The sequence below is a fragment of the Salvelinus sp. IW2-2015 genome, unplaced genomic scaffold (genome assembly GCF_002910315.2).
Source record: "Salvelinus sp. IW2-2015 unplaced genomic scaffold, ASM291031v2 Un_scaffold2639, whole genome shotgun sequence".
NCBI lineage: Eukaryota > Metazoa > Chordata > Actinopteri > Salmoniformes > Salmonidae > Salvelinus > Salvelinus sp. IW2-2015.
The window spans coordinates 157,049-170,589 of record NW_019943946.1 but is presented as its reverse complement, the minus strand read 5'-3'; the positions used below and the strand labels follow the sequence as shown (position 1 = coordinate 170,589).

General features: G+C 45.2%; 1 protein-coding gene and 1 long non-coding RNA gene across 3 annotated transcripts in view; both read right to left on the bottom strand.

The window, feature by feature from the left end:
• Nucleotides 1-2,318, bottom strand: part of LOC112074452 (polypyrimidine tract-binding protein 1) — an 8,087-nt gene extending 5,769 nt beyond the window's left edge. For both annotated transcript variants that reach the window (XM_024141629.2, XM_070440546.1), the window contains exons 1-5: nucleotides 2,232-2,318; nucleotides 1,503-1,559; nucleotides 1,318-1,336; nucleotides 720-762; nucleotides 240-412 (exon numbers count right to left, since the gene is read on the bottom strand). In XM_024141629.2, the coding sequence (XP_023997397.1) occupies nucleotides 240-412; nucleotides 720-762; nucleotides 1,318-1,336; nucleotides 1,503-1,559; nucleotides 2,232-2,239 (300 nt within the window). In that variant the 5' untranslated portion in view covers nucleotides 2,240-2,318. The remainder of the gene's footprint in view (nucleotides 1-239; nucleotides 413-719; nucleotides 763-1,317; nucleotides 1,337-1,502; nucleotides 1,560-2,231) is intronic.
• A 3,321-nt stretch (nucleotides 2,319-5,639) lies between these two features.
• Nucleotides 5,640-9,334, bottom strand: LOC139025415 (uncharacterized). The gene is made up of 3 exons (XR_011476993.1): nucleotides 9,300-9,334; nucleotides 6,212-6,545; nucleotides 5,640-5,933 (listed from the first exon to the last, which is right to left on the bottom strand). It is a non-coding gene; the product is annotated as an uncharacterized lncRNA (long non-coding RNA).
• Nucleotides 9,335-13,541: the final 4,207 nt, after the last annotated feature.

Genomic DNA, 13,541 nt, shown 5'->3' with positions numbered 1-13,541 from the left:
GTAGTGTGTGTGTGAACCCCTTTAGGGTAGAGGATCTGTAGTGAGTGTGTGAACACCTTTAGGGTAGAGGATCTGTAGTGAGTGTGTGAACACCTTTAGGGTAGAGGATCTGTAGTGTGTGTGTGAACACCTTTAGGGTAGAGGATCTGTAGTGAGTGTGTGAACACCTTTAGGGTAGAGTATTTGTAGTGAGTGTGTGAACACCTTTAGGGTAGAGGATCTGTAGTGTGCGCACGTACCTGGTTCTTTCCCTTCATCATCAGAAGGTTGGTGACCTTCCCAAAGGGCATTCCCATGCTGATGACCTCAGAATCCTGGATGTCCCCAGGCAGCTGGCGCAGGTGGATGACACGCGATGGAGCGCTGGGGCTCCGCATCTCACCTTTGAACTTCTTACTGTCATTACCGTTTGCTACAAACAGACAACTTTTTAATTTAACTTCTTACTCTTAGCACCATTAACTACTAGGGAACAGCACCGAACATTCTGATTACCAGACACATTACCATTAGCTACTAGAGAACAACAGAACATTCTGATTAGTAGCTAATGGTAGTGTCTGTTAATCAGAATGTTCTATGCTGTTCTCTAGTAGCTAATGGTAATGTGTCTTGTTAGAGAACAACATAGAACATTCTGATTAACAGATACAGTACCATTAGCTACTAGAGAACAACATAGAACATTCTGATTAACCATCAGCTACACACACACACACCTGGGGTCATGATGTAGGAGGAGAAGAGTTCATCGGATCCCCTCTGGAAGAGAAAGAAACATTCACAATGATCATAACCACATACATCATGGAGACAGAGACAGGCCTAGCTGGGTTGTATTCACTAAGCACCAACCGAAGAAAACCCGCACCAACCGAAGAAAACCCTMWACARGCTCAATAACAAACTTGTTTCCATTTTCTGTTGCAAAAGGTTTTGCTACGTGCACCAACAAATACGACCCGGGTAAATGTATTAACAGAGTTATGGCTGGAGAGGAGAGCAGTCTGTCAGACAGATGGTCTTGCTCATACAGACTACAGTTAATGAAACTGCTCTGTGTCAGTCAGTCAATGGTGCTCATGTCTGGAGTGGCCCAGCAGCCTCACTCCATCTCTCTACAATACAGCTACTGTTACAGCCAGGCTAGAAAACTGACTGGGACAGAGAGACAATGAGAAGACACTCATTCTAACAGCACTCAGAGACACAGCCAGAGAGGAGAGAGAGACTTTAACCAACGTTTTAGCACAGAACACAGGGGTAAAGACAGGGAGAAAAAACAAGGAGTTAAATTGTGAATGAAAAGATGCCTACCTTGGTACCCACTGAGACACTGGGGAGAGAGAGAAAAGGAGGGTTACTCATTTGAGTTACTCCAAAGAGGGCAGGATGCATTTTCCTAAAACATCAACCAATCAGCAAATCAGTAAATCACTCAATCAACATTTTACATTACATTTTAGATTGATTGTAAATGTAAAACCTATCAGCAGACTTACTCTATGTCTGTGACGTAGCCAGGTCCCATAGGATACAGATCAGCATCTAACTTGTGTCTGTTGAGACAAAGGGGGGAAAGAGCGGAGGCGAGGAAATGCAGGACGAAAGAGGAAGTTTAGTTACTAACTTTATGAAGTTCATAGTAAACTAGAAACTGAATTGACTCATGAAAAGTTGCGTTAGTACACTTCGTTGAATTGTAATGTCCCCTGACCAGCTAATAACCATAGAGTTATTCGACAATTCAACCTAATCCTGAACACACAKCATTCGCCTTCCACAAACACGAGCGCACATATGGAATGCGGAAACTAGCTACAAAGACACGTTGATTCAAGATGGGCGTTTTTTTTAACTACATTTGGCAATACTTTAAAAGGTGGTTATTTTCGTCTACATGAAAAAAATCTGCAACTAGCGTTTTTATTGTTATTTGCAGTATAATACGTAGTTTTTTTTAAACAACCCTTATTAAGTCTTAACTTCAACTAGTTCGCATCTCTTCCGGACACGCTCACGCGCAGACAATGCTAACTAGCTAGCCTTGTTTGAAAGTCTCACGCATCATCTCGTCTCAAACTAAACGTTAAACTACTAGAAAACACAAATATAGTAAACAGATTGCATAACAACATGGCTGTATATAAAAATTAATTTAAAAAAAAGTCCAACTACGGTTAGATTATTTCCGTTTCTTTTCGACATGAAACTACATATTTTCCACTCACCCTTCCATCYTTCGATATAATCCACAGGTCTCTGGAGCGGCGGCAGATTTCCTTGATTTTCATACAAAATGGCTGAATACACCGAGGCGTTCGTTGATTGGTCCAGSTACTTGGAAGAACCCTAAATGGGCGGGCACTTACACCTAGTATCGCAATTTGATTGGTTCATTAAAGGGTGGGTATAACATTCTCTTAAAGTTCTCGGCCGAAACTTGACCAAAATAACTGTGAAACCATACCATTGCTTTGCATTTGTCTACCTGGAAAAATAACGAAGAATGGTTTTCATTGACACACATTGATTTATTATGTTCTAGTATTGGATAGCTGACTCGCAAACCTGTGCAACTAAACAACGAATGCTGCTTCTTTCCTGTTTCACAATCAGTTCATGTAGTTCAGAAAATACAAATTCCATACAGGGTTGTAGTTCATGCATTGGCCAACAGATGGCATAATTTGTCTATTACAGGGCTGACTGAGGAGGAGCAGCTGTGGGATTTCGTTAACTTCGGGACTCTGAACCAGACCTGCTGGGTCAAAATGTCAACGTTCTTCATACTTCAGCAGCAGATTAGCATGCTGGATACAATGGAAACCAATGGAATAGTCATTTAGGTACAAACTCCACGCTGGGTAATCAATCAATTATTCAAAAGTATTTAACATACTTGACCCATGTGTTTTTTTGTTGTTGTATTAAGTGGTTTGAAACAGTTGTTACTATTTCCAATGCATAAAAAAGCAGAGGTAATCTATGGTGTGTGGATATGACCCATAAACGACCCCAGCTAACCCAAGACCATCACACTCCCTGGTTCCAGCGAGAGATCTGTAATCTCTCACTCTCTTGCTCCTCTCTCTCTCTCTCCCCCTAACCCCACCTTATCTCTCCACCTCCCTCTCCTCCCTATCCCCTCTCTATGTCCCTTCACTGAACCTATCCTCTCCAGTTTCCCTTCTCTCCCTCCTCCCTCTCTCATCCCAGACCCCACCCTTTCTCTTTCCCCTAGTGTACACTGTAGAGCAGGGTAATGGAACACACAGACACCAGAGAGTCTCTGGGAATGGAAGGTTTATTCTGCTGACGACAGGTTTCACCTTCCCTTCGATCCCAATAGAACCCATTATTACATTCATGTTAAGCAATATGCCGTGATGATGGATATAGTTATCAATGATACTGATCAGACCTGATGAGGAGTATTACGATCAATAACAACACTAACCAGAGTTAGAGTTAATGCTACATCAGAAGATTCAACATCACTGACTCAACAAAATTCARAAGCATCAGCATTAAAACAATGGCCGGGCTTGACTCAAACAGTGAACCAGCCATCCTTTACATTTTTTTTTACAAATAAAATAGTGAAATGTGTTTATGAGTTGCACAGTGTCATAGTGAGTCTAATGAGGAGATTAGTAGAGATGAATAGAGATCAATAGATTACTAGATGTAAGTAGAGTATAAATGACTTGAGATGATGAGACAGAGATGATGACATGGGATGGACAGTTTAAAACAGAGATAATGATGGTATCTGAGAAGTACCAGARGACATGGTGTGGTTGCTTGATTAATTGATTGGTTTACCTATTGATTTGTGATGATGGTACAAGCTTGCATGCAGAGTGTGGCTGGCTATGATTTGGCAGAACCCAAACAAATAAATACATTGTATAAAACTTGATATCAATATATTTGAATACTGTTCKCACTGTGAAACTATATTACAGAGACAATATAATATGAAACTGACTGATAAATACTTGATACACAAAGAAATATACAAAATGTATGTCTTCTTCATATTCTGGACTAAAAAACAATGATAYACATTTTCCAGATGGCTCCGATAGCAGACACATTACAATACAAAGACCTGCTACATTTTCTTTTCAACAATAACGTGACGGCACATCCAGTTCAATAATAAAGATAATAWTAATAGAATAGAATACAGAAGTACACACAGAATACACTATAAATGTCAAGACAGAAAAATATAAAAATWMCAATCAAAKCAAAAGAATAATCCATATCAGAAGAAATACATCGTAGTAAATAGTAGTACGATAGCAGTACACAGTGAGGGAGTTTTTGTTTGATCAGTCTGGAGGTACTAGCTGCATCTGAAAGCAGCCTTTTCCCTATACTAGTGCACCGTGGGAGTGTTTTGGCCCAAAGTACTATAGGAAATAGGGTTCCATTTCAGATTTCCCCATTGTTATTGTAGTTCTAGAGTAGTACATAGTCTAGTGTATATTGTCCTGGCTGTAGGTTGTTATTGTAGTTCTAGAGTAGTACATAGTCTAGTGTATATTGTCCTGGCTGTAGGTTGTTATTGTAGTTCTAGAGTAGTACATAGTCTAGTGTATATTGTCCTGGCTGTAGGTTGTTATTGTAGTTCTAGAGTAGTACATAGTCTAGTGTATATTGTCCTGGCTGTAGGTTGTTATTGTAGTTCTAGAGTAGTACATAGTCTAGTGTATATTGTCCTGGCTGTAGGTTGTTATTGTAGTTCTAGAGTAGTACATAGTCGATGTATAGTCCTGGCTGTAGGTTGTTATTGTAGTTCTAGAGTAGTACATAGTCTAGTGTATATTGTCCTGGCTGTAGGTTGTTATTGTAGTTCTTAGAGTAGTACATAGTCTAGTGTATATTGTCCTGGCTGTAGGTTGTTATTGTAGTTCTAGAGTAGTACATAGTCTAGTGTATATTGTCCTGGCTGTAGGTTGTTATTTGTATTCTAAAGTAGTACATAGTCTAGTGTATATTGTCCTGCTGTAGGTTGTTATTGTAGTACTAAAGTAGTACATAGTCTAGTGTATATTGTCCTGGCTGTAGGTTGTTATTGTAGTACTAAAGTAGTACATAGTCTAGTGTATATTGTCCTGGCTGTAGGTTGTTGTTGTAGTACTAGTACAGTAATACAAAGTAGTACTGATTCTCCAGTGTCTGTTTGCTGTATATGGTTGGTGTTGGCTGTAGTTTTTGTTGCTTGGCAGGAGGAGTCGGACTGTTTGGTTTTGTAGTCATGATAAGTGTGTGATCAGACACGCATACACACGTACGCACTCAAGTCTCTCTTGCTCTGACACACAACACACTCACCACACAAACACACCACACACACACACACACACACAACACACACACAACACACACACACACAACACACACACACACACAACCACACACAACACACACACACACACCAACACAAACTCTCACACACCATCTCTTCCTTCTATGACACACTCACACACGCGCACACACACGCACACACAACACACACAACACAACACACAAACAACAAACACTCACATGACTGTACACTTGCAACTCTGTTTCTTCTCCTTCTCCCCTCCTCCCTCCTCCCCATTTGCCCCCTGCCTCCCCTTCTCACCCGTACTCCATTGGCTGCTGCCTGGGTCTCTGTCTCCCCCTCTCTTAACCCCTTCACCTCCCCGTCTGTAGCATCACAAACTCCGCCTTGACTGAGCCGTGCTCCCCTCTTGTCCCCCTGCCCCCCCCACCTCCCCCGCTGTCTCACCCTCCAGAGCTGTATAGCCCATGAAGACCAGGGTAACAGGGTTCTCAGCGCTGGCCTGGGTCTGGACTGGGACCCAACAGCTTGGCTTCTACTCCTGTTAGTTCTCTTCTAGGACTCTGGTTTTGTGATACTCCATTTACAGCTGGGGAGCGAAGGGAGAGAAGAGAGGGGGGAAATAGAGAGGGGAGAGGGAGGAGAGTGAGAGGGGGGAGCTGGTTAGGCTCTACATTAACAAAAATCTAGGCAGGGTTTCCATCCAACTGTTTTTATGTGAATAAAGTCCCGTCATATAAAAGTAGTTTGCATCATATAATCAGCAAATGTTGGTAAATTTTTGGTATTTTTAACAAATGGAAAAAATGCAATACCACATGGAAAATAATGATCAGAATGTTAATACTTTATTAACATAGAACTGACCTCCTCTGTTCTCTTTGGTCAGACCGGATTCTCCAGCTCCTCTATCTCCTGTTCAGGCTGACACAGACACACGCACGCACGCACACACACACACACCACATATTAATTACACATGAATGGAGTGTGTGGAGAAATAATATTAAAGATAAATTAAAGAGTTACTTTGCTTTATCAACAACAGCGACCGCAACGGCGTGTATGTGTGTGTATGTATGTGTACTAACCAGGAGATGCTCTTCTCTATGCCTTAGTCCTCTCTTGTCCTCCTGAAGTCTCTCTGAGTCTCATCTTCCTCTGGAGCCCATCCAACAACCAGCGCTCTCAGAGCCTTCGACTACACACACACACACACACACACACACACACACACACACAGCACACACACACACACACACACACACAACACACACACACACACACACACACACACACACACACACACACACACACACAACACACACAACACACACACACACACACAACACCACCAGGTAGAATAGAATGAGCAAGGCATAGAGAGAGGGTAGAGAGACAGTAGGAAATAGAGGTTCAATCCCATGCTCACAGAGAAAGGTATTTAGGGTATGTACCCGCTTAGAAGAATAAGGTGCCATCTAGAACAATGAGGGTTTCTTCGGCTGTCCCTTTAGGAGAACACTTTGAAGACCCTTTTGGTTATGGGTAGAACCTTTCGGTTCCATGTAGACACTTTCCACAGAGGATTCTACATGTGAGACCCAAAAGAGTTCTACCTGGAACCCAATAAGGGTTTTGAACCCTTTTTTTCTAAGTGTTATATTTCAGGCAGCGATTACTGTCAGCAGGACCAAGCCCAGGAAAATAGAGTAGGCTCTCCTCTCCCCAGCATCCTCTCTGTCAGCCTAGACCAGCTCCAGGGAAAAAGGAGTAGCCTTCTTCTTCTCTCCCAGCATTCTGCTCTGTCAGCTAGACAGCTCCAGGAAAAAGCGAGTAGCCTTCTCTTCTCCCCAGCATTCTTCTGTCAGCTAGACCAGCTCCCAGAAAAGAAGTAGTTCTCTTTCCTCTCCCCAGACATTCGTCTGTCAGCTAGACAGCTCCAGGCAAAAAGAGTAGTAGCCTTCTCTTTCTTCAGCATTCTCATTGTCAGCTAGACTAGCTCCAGGAAAAAGGAGTAGGCCTTCTTCTCCCCAGCATTCTTCTGTCAGCTAGGACCAGCCCAGGAAAAAGGAGTAGCCGTCCTCTCTCCCCAGCATCTTCGTTCAGCTAACCAGCTTCCAGGAAAAAGGAGTATGCCCTCCTCTTCTCTCCCCAGCATTTTCTGTTCAGTAGACCAGCTTCTCAGGAAAAAGGAGTAGGCCTTCTCTTCCTCCCTCAGCATTTCTTACTGTAGCTAGCCAGCTCCCAGGAAAAAGGGAGTACGTCCTTCTCTCTCCCAGATATCTTCTGTCAGCTAGACAAGCTCCAGGACAAAGGAGTAGTCCCTTCTCTCCCATTGCATTCTTCTTTCAAGCTAGACCACTAGCCCAGGAAACAGGGGAGTAGTCCTTCTCTCCCCCAGCACATTCTCTGGTCAGCTAGAACCAGCTCCAGGAAAAAGGAGTATCCTTCTCTCCCCAGCATTTTCTTCCTAGACCAGCTCCACGGAAAAAGGAGTAGTCCTTCTCTCACCCAGCCATTCTTCCTGTCAGCTAGACCAGCCCAGAAAAAGGAGTAGTCCTCTCTCTCCCAGCATTCTCCTGTCAGCTAGACCACTCCAGGAAAAAGGAGTAGTGCCCTTCTTCTACCCAGCATTCTCCTGTCCAGCTTTAATGTGCATTACAACCAATATGATGAAGAAGAATTTACAAACAACACTCCCCTTTTCCTCATCCATCCATCCACCCTTCTCTCTCTCTCTCTCTCCTCTCTCTCTTCTCTCTCTCCTCTCTCTCTCTCCTCTCTCTCTCGCTCTCCTCTCTCTCTCTCTCTCTCTAAATTCACCCTGCCTCTCAATGCCACTCCACGCTCCCTTTCTATCTCTCTCTCTCTCCATTAAGCAAATATGTTATATCGTTTCCCTAATGCTGCATAACAATTCCTCCTCTCTTCAATATTTCTCTCTCTCCCTCCATTTTACATTACATTTGAAGTCATTTAGCAGACCTCTTATCTAGAGCGACTTACAGTAGTGCATTCATCTTAAGATAGCTAGGGTGGGACATATGCAAACATCAGACATAGGTAAGTACATTTTTCCTCAGTAAAGCAGCATCAGCAGTGTTCCCCCTTCCCACATCCCACATAATTGGATATAATTGGATATAACACCCCCCCCAGCTCAGCACGCGTCATTGTTCTGGTGTAAAAAGACTACTTACATTACTGACAATGGAAAGGAAACACAAACCCACACACACACACTCAATACACACACACACACACACACACACACATACCGTACTCTACTCTCAAACTTTTACTTCTCTACCATATGTGTGGCACGTCTCCATGGTTACATCAGACAAAATCTCCAGGCTGCATTACATCATCACATAATGACAACCTAATTTACGAACAGCGCTGTAGAACTCAATGGTGTGTGTGTGGTGTGTGTGTGTGTGTGGTGTGTGTGGTGTGTGCGTGTGTGTGTCTAAGATAATCTATAGAAGGTTGGTCAGAGAAACAGATTTGTGTCCACTCCTCTGAGGCAGAAACCACTCTCACACACAGTATGGTACCGCCGTTTTAGCCAGACACAGAAAAGCCAGGAATGGGAAGCACACAAGGTCATTGTGGTGTTCTAACACAACTACTTATCAGAGGCTGGGTGCTCAGTCAGTGTGTGAAGGGTTATCAAAATGCTATTTTAGCTTTGGTCAAGTCAGCTAGAGGGAGATAACAGGGAGGCCTATGTAGTGGTGCATCGAAGCAGGCTTTATCTCCTAGCTGTTGTTAAACAGTCTGTGACAGCCGAGTTGTTTCTATCGGGTACTAAACAGAGACACACAAGGGCCTGTGTGTGTGTGGTGTGTGTGTGTGTGTGTGTTGTGTGGTGGTGTGTGTTGTGGTGTGTGTGTGTGTGTGTGTGTGTGTGCGTGCGTGCGTTGCGTGCGTGCGTGCGTGCGTGTACCTTTAGGTGTTGAAGCTGTCTTTCTGTCATCTTCCGCTGTCTCCTCTGTTCTCTGATCTCTGTCTGCCTCTTCTCTTCTCCCTGTAATAAGACCCACACACACCACAGTAAGTGGCCATGTTAAACAAATTTTAACAATGTGATGTGTGCTGTGTCTGCATGTTCATGCCGGAGTATGAAGTCCATTACTGCTATCTAGCATTTAGCCTAATGCTCTGGATGTTCCAGTCTACAGACATCATCAACAGGCTCTATGTGGTTAGGAGGTCGGAGGGAAGGGGGTCTGGAGGGATAGAGGGTTAGGAGGTTGCAGGGATAGGAGGTCTGGAGGATAGGAGGTCTGGAGGAATGGAAGGTCCTGGAGGGATAGAGGGATAGGAGGTCTGGAGGGATAGAGGGTTAGGAGGTCCTGCAGGATAAGGAGGTCTGGAGGGATAGGAGGGTTGGGAGGGAATAGAAGGTCTGGAGGGATAGAGGGATAGGAGGTCTGGCGGGATAGAGGGTTTAGGAGTCTGCAAGGGATAGACGGTCTGGAGGATAGGAGGTTCTGGAGGTATACGAGGTTGGAGAGATAGGCAGGTCTGGAGAGATAGGTAAGGGATAGGAGGCTGGAGAGATAGGTAAGGTTGGAGAGAATAGGAGGGATAGGAGGTCTGGAGGGGATAGGAGGTCTGGAGGGATATGGGGGTCTGGAGGGATAGGGGGCTATTGAGGGCATAGGAGGTCTGAGGGATAGGAGGTCTGAAGGGATAGGGGTTCTGGAGGGCTCGGGGTCTTTGAGGGATTAGGGAGGTTCTGAAGGGATAAGGGGTCTGGAGGGATTAGGGGGTTCCTGAAAGGGATAGTGGGGTCTTGATAGGGCATAGGAGTCTGAGGGAATTAGGAAGGTCTGAAGGGAATAGAGGGTATTGAGGGAATAGGGGGGTCTGGAGGGAAGGGGTCTGAAGGGATGGGGTCTGGAGGGATAGGGGTCTGAGGGTATAGGAGGTCTGAAGGGATAGGGGGGTATTGAGGGATAGGGGGTATTGAGGTATAGGAGGTCCGGAGGGATAGGGGGATATTGAGGGATAGGGGGTCCTGGAGGGCATAGGGGGTCTTGAAGGATAGGGGTCTGGAGGGATAGGGGGCTTGAGGGATAGGCAGGTCGAAGGGATAGGAGTCTGAAGGGATAGGGGGTCTGGAAGGGATAGGAGGTCTGGAGCGGCAAGGGGGTCTGGAGGATAGGGGTCTGAAGGGATAGGAAGGCTGAAGGGATAAGGAGGTTTGGAGGGATAGGGGGTCTGGAGGATAGGAGGTCTGGAGGGATAGGGGGTCTGGAAGTGGATAGGCGGGTCTGGAGGGATAGGGGGTCTGAGGGATAGGAGGTCTGGAGGGATAGGGGTCTGGAGGATAGGGGGTCTGGAGGGATAAAGGAAGGTCTGGAAGGGATATGGAGGTCTGGAGGGATAGGGGGTCCGTTGTGTGTGTGTGTGTGGGTGTGTGTGTGTGTGTGTGTGTGTGTGTGTGTGTGTGGTGTGTGTTGTGTGTGTGTGTGTGTGTGTGTGTGTGTGTTTGGTGTGTGTGGTGTGTGTGGAGGGGGGAAGAGGGGTAAAAAGCAATGAAGTGGGCAAGGAAATTTGACAGTAACAAGGATGTTTCAGGATGTAGAACAGGTCAACTATGATCTAACATAGAAATGGTTGGTTTGTCTAACCAGGGTTCCTAAACTGGGGCGCTCCCCCGGTGCATGTCCTTTGGTTTAGCCCTAGCACCACAACATGGTGAATCTCAAATAATCCAACTCATCATCAAGCCTGATTATTTGAATCAAACGTGCACCTAGGCGGGGCCCGGACCAGTTTGGGAAACCCTGATCTAAAACAAGATCTCATAGTTTCCGTACGAACATCGACATATCATATTAGGATCAACGTCATTTGTGCATAATCGGCATGGTTCAGGGTAATTCGGCCATGGTTTACAGGGTTAATCGGCATGGTGCAGGGTTATTGGCATGGTTGCAGGGTTAATTCGGCATGTTTACAGGGTAATTCGGCATGGGTTTACAGGGTTTAATTCGGCGTGGGCGTTACAGGTTAATTCGGCATGGTGCAGGGTTAATTCGGCATGGTTACAGGGTTAATTCGGCATGGTTTACAGGGTTAATTGGCATGGTTGCAGGGTTTAATTCCGGCGTGGCTTACAGGGTTAATTCGGCATGGTTTACAGGGTTTAATCGTCATGGTTGCAGGGTTAATTCGGCGTGGTTGCAGGGTTAATTCGGCATGGTTGGCGGGGTTAAATTCGGCATGGTTGCAGGGTTAATTCAGCATGGTTAGCAGAGTAAGTTCGGCATGGTTTACAGGGTTAATTCAGCATGGTTACAGGGTTAATTCAGCATGGTTACAGGTTAATCAGCATGGTTACAGGGTTAATTCGCGGATGGTTGCAGGGTTAATCGGCATGGCTTACAGGGTTAATCTCGGCATGGTTCAGAGTTATTCGGCATGGTTGCATGGTTAATTCGGCATGGTTGCTGGTTTAAATTCAGCAATGGTTTACCAGAGTTAATTTGGCAATGGTTACAGGGTTAATTTTCGGTCATGGTACAGAGTTAATTTGGCATGGTTTACAGGGTCATCGGCATGTTACCAGGGTAATTCGGCATGGTTACAGGGTTATTTTGGCACGGTCACAGGGTCATATTTGGCATGGTACAGGGTTAATTCGGCATGTTACAGGGTTAATTCAGCATGGTTACAGAAGTTAATTTGGCATGGTACAGGGTTTAATCGCAATGGTTACAGGGTTAAATTTGGCACCGGTACAAGGGTCCAATTCGGCATGGTTTTGGGGGAAGGCTCTGCAAACCAACTGGACCTCATACCTCAAGTACGTAAAGTGATTCTCACGGTTGCTAGAGCATTGTGAACGTCCAATAGCGCAGTGGTCTGAGCAGTGCCAGGCGGAGAACTCATAAGTTTGCGCCCCAGAGCTGGGCAAGTTCCTTTTTTTTGTGAGCGCAATCGTTTCAGGAACGTTTCAAACGTCTGATCGAAGTCATTTCTGTTGATCAGGCTGGTCTAACAGGAGTCTATCATTATAATCGGTTCTATGAAACCATGCATGCTGTGGTTGTGTGTGTGTGTGTGTGTGTGTGTGGTGTGTGTGTTGTGGTTGTGTGTGATGTGTGTGTGTGTGTGTTGTGTGTGTGGTGTGTGTGGTGTCGTGTGTGTGTGGGGTGTGTGCTTGTGTGGTGTGTGTGTGTGGTGACTTACAGCGATGCCTGAATTCTCTCCTGCTGCGAAACCTCAGCCATCCTGAGAGAGAGAAATTAAAAGTTAGTGAGATAGAAGAATAACAGAGTGATGTCAACATTCCTGCTTTATAGATTCCCAGAGCTCTGGCAGGGAAATTACGCTCTGGCTCATTGGAACGACTTGGGAAGATACGTGTAGAGCTGCCTCTGGTCCTGGATGTGGTTGATGTGGATGGTCTGATCAGTGTGTGGTGGTGTGTGTGTGTGTGTGTGTGTGTGTGTGTTGTGTGTGTGTGTGTGTGTGTGTGTGTGTTGTGTGGTGTGTGTGTGTGTGTGTGTGTGTGTTGCGTGCGTGCGTGCGTGCGTGCGTGCGTGCGTGCGTGCGTGCGTGCGTGCGTGTGGGCATGGTGCCGTACGTGGGTGTGATTCATGTTAATCTAAATACACACCAAGAGACCTGGACCTTAGGAGACGACATAACAACACACACTGCAGGTACCCTGACCACACNTATAACATGAACCCTAACTCTGAAGGGATTCTCATTTAGAATTGAATAACTCTCCCCATCTACTCAGAAACATCCAGAAACTGTCTTGGGTTAGAGAGGAGACTGATCAATCAATGCTAATGGTAGAGCAGAGCCATAAGGCCGAGTTCATTGACCAGTCTGTTATGTACAGTCAACTCCGATACATGTGTGTGTGTGTGTGTGTGTGTGTGTGTGTGTGTGTGTGTGTGTGTGTGTGTGTGTGTGTGTGTGTGTGTGTGTGTGTGTGTTGTGTTGTGTGTGTGTGTGTGTGTGTGTGTGTGTGTGTGTGTGTGTGTGTGTGTAATTGTAGCCTGAGGGAGAACAGGTAGTAAAATATACTGGACCCCTCTGTTCTCTATCAATAGTGCATTTGATTTTATATATCTGCTGCAGGACTGCTGATGATCATGAGTGAGCGTGTGAAAGAGAGAGAGAGAGAGAGCGAGAAGGAACAGCACGTCAGAAATCAGCT